At 33.0% G+C, this 7317-nt stretch overlaps 2 protein-coding genes across 2 annotated transcripts; one reads left to right on the top strand and one right to left on the bottom strand.

Moving 5' to 3' along the window:
* Positions 1–1768: 1768 nt before the first annotated feature.
* LOC120212086 lies at positions 1769–2572 on the top strand. The gene is made up of 2 exons (XM_039210504.1): positions 1769–1866; positions 2018–2572. Exon 2 carries the CDS (start codon positions 2031–2033, stop codon positions 2340–2342), a length of 312 nt encoding a protein of 103 aa, XP_039066435.1. The 5' UTR covers positions 1769–1866; positions 2018–2030; the 3' UTR covers positions 2343–2572.
* A 1430-nt stretch (positions 2573–4002) lies between these two features.
* LOC120212066 (RAB11-binding protein RELCH homolog) lies at positions 4003–6538 on the bottom strand. The gene is made up of 5 exons (XM_039210498.1): positions 6513–6538; positions 6292–6445; positions 6095–6218; positions 5846–5962; positions 4003–4412 (listed from the first exon to the last, which is right to left on the bottom strand). The coding sequence occupies exons 1-5, from the start codon at positions 6536–6538 to the stop codon at positions 4036–4038; spliced, it is 798 nt and encodes a 265-aa protein (XP_039066429.1). The 3' UTR covers positions 4003–4035.
* Between the last annotated feature and the right edge of the window lie 779 nt (positions 6539–7317).

Below are 7317 nucleotides of genomic sequence, written 5' to 3'. Positions count from 1 at the left end.
GAGAAAACTATCAATGATTGAAAACCACATATCCAACCAATTTAACCGTCCGGAGTAGGAAAAAATAGTAAGATAAATAATAAGCATCATCTTGAACAGTCTCGACGATGTCAAATTCAACCTTAAAAAAACAAAAATAAACGACTAACAGACCAATAAAAAAGACTAAAAACGTGCCAAAAGACAAAATAAAAAACGTATCATAAAGTAAAATTATTGAAAACAAAAGAAGAAATAAAGTTGTAAGATATGAAAATAAAGAGAAAACAATAAAGATCGTTGAGCGACAATCAACACTAAGACTAATGTCGCCGAATTAAAAAAAATGATTAGATATATATTTTAAATATGCCCTATTTTATTTTTAATGATAAATGAGATTAATTATTTATTACATTCAGTATAATAATGATGAATATAAAAATTAAAAAAAATGAATCTAAAATTTTAATATAATTTCCTTAAAGAATATTGGGTATGTAGTTTTTTTTTCATTTCTTTAATACTCTAAATTAATTTTTGCAATTTTTTTTGTAATAATGGAAACTTACTCCCCTAAGAAGCTAAATACATCCGTCCTGTCAATGTGACGAGTTCATAATACAATTCAGAATATAAAAATCAAACCAAATAGCTAGAGTCCAATGAACAAATGTGTGAATCACAATATCCATAAAATTGGCTTAATATTGTAGGCAGATTAATTATTTATCTAATACAATTCAAAGTAAATTATTTAAGAATCTACATCATTTATTATAGTGATTTTGAACTCATCCTATTGACGTAACAAGTTCTAATAAAATATATTTTTTATTCAAACTTTTCACTTAGATATACAAAATTATATTTTATTAGAATTCATCATATCAACATGACGATTTTGAATAAAAATAATTATTTAGATAAACACATCACCTCGACGTGTTGAATTTACCATGTAATGTAACATTTGCTGTAAATTGTAAAATAAATCCTAAATTAACTTATTAGGTCAATTAGTTTTTTGGTCATACCTCATGTGGCAAAAAAAACCCACAACATATGCTTCTTTATATATATATTTTTGATAAATAATATTTTTGGTCTTTATATTTTTAGTTTGTTCGATTTTGGTAATCAATTTAAAAAAAATTGTTTTGGTCAATTTTGTTTTAAGTCTGTTCATATATCATATTAGTAAAAATAGTTAAATTATAACTTAATCTCATAATTTTAGATAAAATATTAATTTAACCATAAACTTCATATAAAATATTAATTTAACCTTTAAACTTTATATAAAATATCAATTTTATTTTTTTAAAATACAATACACCATAGTTCATTAAATTATGCTTAGATGATCATTTCGATCATTGATATTTCAAAAGGTATAGTAAGTGTAAAATTTTAATAAATTCAATGATTATTTGTACTAATTCAATAAATTTATCATTTTGTTCAATGATTGTTTTGATCATTAAATTTATCAAAGTACTAGTATGAAATAAATGTTGTGATGTTTATAATAAGTGTAAAATATAATAAATTTAATGATTATTTGTAAAAATTAATTAAAATTTAATGACTATTTTATAATATTTTAATAAAATATAATTATTATATTGAAATAATTTGATAAATTTAATAATTATTTTATAAATTTTAAAAGTTTAATAGTCAACATGGTCATATTAAAATAATATAGTGACTTCTTGTGTACTTTATCCATAAATTTATCACTATAAATATTCCTATCCTACCCCTCACTTCTGTTTTTCACCCGTCTCCGCCGCCCAAAGCACGCCCGTCACCACTCCCATCTCATCCACCTACACAAGTACCTTGCCTTCAATTTTCCGGCAGATCAAGAAATTAAATAAGGTAACTTTTAAAACCCTAAACTTGATTTGAAGATTGATTTCTACTGCTATTATTTAATTTTTAGAATAGGTTGTGGAAATTTCTGGCTAGTTGTTAAATTCAGTTTTGGGTGAGAAATTTTTTTTGAAAGCTTCTTTTGAACGTTCAACAGAAGCGATTGGAAGATGAGTGGCGGGGTTGGTTTAAAACGCATGTTGGCCTCGGCTGTTGTAGTTGGGGTCAGTGAAGCTCGAGCTAGAATATTCGGACACGTACTTAACCCGGCGCGGCCGGTTTCAGCCCATAAGATTTTACGCAAAAAGCTCATCGGCGACAAGGTTGCGGAATGGTACCCATACGACATCAAGAACGATGATCCGCGTGTGATGGATCGGGCAGAAGAAGAGCGCCGATTGAAGCTTGAAATGTTGAAGAGACGTGGTAAGGGACCGCCGAAGAAAGGCCAAGGAAGGCGTGCTGTTAAACGCAACAAGTAGAGGTAATCATCAAAATGGCTTATGTTTTGACATCGTAAATGGTTCAGTTAGCCATCTTCTTGGACAGTTGGTTGCCATGTGCTAATCAAAGTCACTTTAACCGAGAATAAGTTGAACTCAACAAATATGGAATTGAATCAGTTTTTGGATTTTAGATCGTAGATAGAGTTCGAATCTGTTCATGAATCATATTTGGTCTCGTCTAATGTGTTTTGATTAGCTCTACAAAATAACCCAATTTGAACATACATTTATTTTTTAAGTTAATAGAAAATGCCTGCCTGTTCATTTCTTCTCTTTTCCTGATCTTCATTCTCTATCTTAATATGATAGTGTGACCATAAACGGTATGAACCCACTACTCTAATTTTTAAACAAAAGGTGCTCATGAGCCACTGGATCATACCTGAATGGTGAAAAACTTACTTGCTAGTGAAAGTTCATTCTGCAGAACGGGGCCTAGCCAAGTTAGAAATAAATACTTTTTTTTATTAAGCCTTAATAAAGAAATAAGTGTCCAAAACCCTACAACCCAAATAGGTGGCTAATGTTACAACTGTTATCTGTTTAGGTGCTCGAGCCGTCAACGACATTAATTTCTGCCATTAAGTGATACGTGTCACAATCGGCTGATTTTGAAATTTATTTTTTAAAATAAATTATTAAAAATATTATTATATTTATAAAAAACACTAATTTTTCTTATATTATAAAACACCCCAAAATCTCAAATCCTAACCTTAATTCGCCGTTGCCGCTGCCCTTTCTGACCACGACCATCGCCACCGACATAGTCCCTGCCATCCTCCTACTCATACACTGTCGTATTTTCCGTCGATTGGCCATCGAAATCGCTTGGAATCACAATTTTACTCCTAGGGTTCGAGCAGTTTAAAACGTTGATTCGTCATCGATAGGTCGTCAATCGATCACAATTTCATGGGGGTTTGGTCACCGGGGGAGGGTCAGGGGAAGCTTACGGCAGAATGCGACGGTCGACGTGGGTTTAAAAGTTGAAAGGAATGTTTTCAAAGTTTTGGGTTTTCTTTTCTTAAAAAATATATATAATTTTAATTTTTTAATTTTAAATAAAATTTGAAAATTACTAGATTGTGACACATGTCATTTAACGGGGAAATTAACATCGTTATTGGCCCAAATACCTAAATGTGTAACGTTTGTAACGTTAGGCACCTGTATGAGCTGAAAATTAGTTTAGGGCACTTATTTGGGTGTTAGGGTATAGTTTGGGAACTTATTTTGGTATTAGCCCTTTATTAATTAAGTAGTTATTTGAACCGAACCAGATCAGGTTACAAGAATCTTGATGAGAATCAACCAGGCTCAGACTCAACTGATAACCGAAGGGCAGTTCTTCCCAGCCCAATAAATTTATAAAATTTGTTGCTTGTCTAGACATAAAGTTGTTCATCGCTTTCAATTCGTTTATACTAACTTCAACCTTGAACTATTTTTTCCCTTGGAAACTAATTAGTGTTTAGTGACTAGAAAAACAACAAAAAAGCATTGCCTACGACAAACGCAATGCTTAAAGATTACTGCAGCCGCATAATATTTTTCTTCTTTAATATGCACTAATGAACCGCTTTGGCAAAAAATTGTAGTCAAAGGATTGACATCTGCTACTAGCATCCTCATATAGGAGTTAAGGAAGAAGAAGTCTGACTTGTTTTCACTGGTTCTGGTGAGTTTCTTCTTGATTCTTTGCTTTGCCTCGAAGCCGGTCGGTGACCCTCACGATACGCATGAATCTGGTATCCTCGGGTGCAAGTGACTGTGCCCCAGCTTTAGGAGATCCAACTGGACTCGTTGGTGTAGTACTTTCTGTCTTGCCTAGCAGCCCACCCGCGCCAAAGAAACTAGTCATTGATGAAGCAATCCCGATGTGAGCTCCCATAACCTTACTCAAAGCGTCAAACGTACCACCCGCCCTTTCTTTCAATATGATTTCGAGGGCCTCTGTGTGTGCTGGATCTAGTGCATCAGGGTCCCTTAATAAGTTCTGTATCGCGGGGAGGAGGAAATCACGTACGCTATTTGCCGAAATTTCTGCAATAAAACAAGAAAAACACATCAACAGAAACCTTGTTTCCATGTAGGACACAAAATGGAGGAAACCATAAATGGATTACTACAAATTAACAGCGCCAACTTTTTTATGTTGCCCAAGTGTTAAAAGATAAAAGATTTTTTTTTCGTATAAAAGATGAAACTTCTACCAAGCTTTTTCCGATGAAATAAATTATCTAATAAAGAGGTTTCAGAGATTTTAATAATCGAACCCCAAACACCCTCCCAAGCCTGTTAGAAGGCGGGATGACCAACACATCACAGTGTTCTCACGAACTGACAGAGTTCGATGCAGGCTAGTATTGACGGACTTTGATGCTACAAAACATTAAATCATCGCTGCAACAAGTATGTATTTAAATCCAATCAATCAGGGGAGAGCAAGTCTACATGGGGTTTTAAATGGAAAATATGGAGAAATCTATTTTTACTACATGCAAAATACCAACCTAATAAAGCGAATGTACAAGCCACCTATTGCTTTGAGAAAAGGGGTTAGAAAATGTACATGTCATCCTATTCAGAGATAAATTGCATACGTGAAAATAATGTATCATTCAAAATATTCACTTTCACTTGCCAGAATTCAAATTCCAGAGACTGTGCAAGAAGTAATGCAACGAACATTAAGAACGTAAGAAAGCAGTGGAAGAGAAATCAAGACCTTAGAAAATAATAACACAAGGATTCTTATTCATCTACTCCAGGAAAGAGGACAATGAGTTGTAAATGAATATTTACAGTTTAATATAATTATGATGGAAGTATTGAAAGATTCAATACATAGTTGGTGGTAAAAAGATTCACACAATCCTATGGAATTGACTACCAAAAGACTCTTGTTCCAGTAGCCAAGTTGAACACTGTTAGAGTATTTTTGTCATTTGCAGTAAATGAAGATTGACCCTTCTTCCAATTAGAAATGCAAAATGCCTTCCTAAATGAAAGATGTCTACATGGAAATTCCCACATGCTTGGAAAGGTACTCTAAAAATCACAAGGTATGCGAATTAAAGAAATCATTGTATAGTTTGAAGCAATTACCAAGAGCTTGGCTCGACAGATTTATAAAAGCCTTGGTTAAAAATGGCTACAAACAATGTCAGTATGATCACACTCTTCTTAGAGGTGTCTCCAGAAAAGAAAACATTTCTCATACTATATGTCTTGTCTCTATCTTATATCATCTTGTAAATAATCTTATTTTATCCTAGTAAAGATAGATGGCTAACAAATAAGTTTTAGTCTTACTGGGTCACTATGTACTCGGCCTATTAATAGGCTTATTTTAATCAGAAAATTAAGAGAATAAAATCAAAATTCTCTTTACCAAAATACGTACTTTCTACACAAAATATTGGAGAACATAGAAGGGAGAGAAATGATGACTCTAGTCACTAAGAGAAGCAAACCTGTCGTATCCACAGCAGAAATGGCTTCACAAAACGCATTGGCTCTCTGTCTGCGAGACATCATATCAGTTGCAAAAGCAGGCATGCTCGACAGTTGGAAAATCTTGGATAAAAAATGTAAATCATGTTAAGCAAACAATAGCTTCACAGAAAAATTGGATAATGGCAATCACTATGGTGGCTAAATCACAATGCACAACTCAAACATGAAGTGCTAAGAATTGATTTTCACAGAAAAGTCAAGGATATAATCCCTAAATCTCTCTGTTGTAGTTGGAACTGCTACCACTGACGAACGGACCACGGCCATGGTTGTTTCATGAGAACCTTCTTCAAGAAAAGCATCCATTTGAACGCGTATTTTATCAACAATCTGTACATGATGTGTTTTATAGAACGATGTATAGAAACTGCATCAGCATGAATTATAATAAAACCCTCTGTACCGTGTCAATTTTAAAATGTTGTGCAACAGCCCCAAATGCATCTACGCTTGCATTCTTCACGTTCACATTTTGGTCCGAGCCAAGGGTAATCAAGGTAGGCAAAACATGTGTGGATGCATGTGAATTATACAGTGCATGGTTGCGGCCTTGCGGGCTTCAAATTACAAAGAACGCAAACCTAGTGGTCTGTTACAAATATTTTCCTTTGCGCAATTGATCACCATCTTAAACCATATCCAAGAACCATCCAATATGGGAGACTTAAAGAAGGAAGAGATAGAAATCATCTATTCATGGTCTACTCCAAGTTCACTCAGTACCAATCACATGTATTCGTTTTCTCATATAATATCAGCTTCTTTTTTCTGGACTCGTTTTTTGGTGGCTGAGAAAGTTTGAGATAGAAAAAAAAAACGAAGGATATGGAAGTATATTATCACTCTTGTTTGTTATATAATTTCTGGATTGGATTGAAAATGGAACTTTTCATTGAATTTTAAGTACCTGTTGGGAAGACTAAAGAAATCGAAAAAGACGAGTGTTCCCAGATAGACTTAAGGCATAACTAATAATATAATTCTACAAGAATTTCAGGTAGCTAAAATAATTAGTTGATTTTGCATACGCTGTATATGTACAAAGTGATAAAACAAAATTCATCTCATCAAATTTTTTCGTCACTCATGATTTACAAAAGAAATTGATAGACTTAGTCACTAAGGCACCTCCTACGGCTGCATTTGTGACGTTAGCAACATATTTTTCAAGGATCTTCAATGATACATATATGAGGAGTAAATATGCATTGCACTATTTTTCTCTTAATCAATGTTTTGTCCCACTGGATTTTTTTATAAGATTTTTAATGGAGCAACATAATATGCGTATTAAAGATATATGTACATTTTACTTCACTAAGATTTTTTATCGTACAATTTTTATCTTAATAAGATTTTGACGAGACACGTTATCTTCGTACACATTTAAGAGATAATGTTAAAGATATTTATTTATGTGGATGTATAT

The sequence above is a fragment of the Hibiscus syriacus genome, unplaced genomic scaffold (genome assembly GCF_006381635.1).
Source record: "Hibiscus syriacus cultivar Baekdansim isolate YM2019G1 unplaced genomic scaffold, ASM638163v2 tig00109992_pilon, whole genome shotgun sequence".
In the NCBI taxonomy this organism is placed as follows: domain Eukaryota; kingdom Viridiplantae; phylum Streptophyta; class Magnoliopsida; order Malvales; family Malvaceae; genus Hibiscus; species Hibiscus syriacus.
This window is presented reverse-complemented; position numbering and strand designations above follow the sequence as displayed.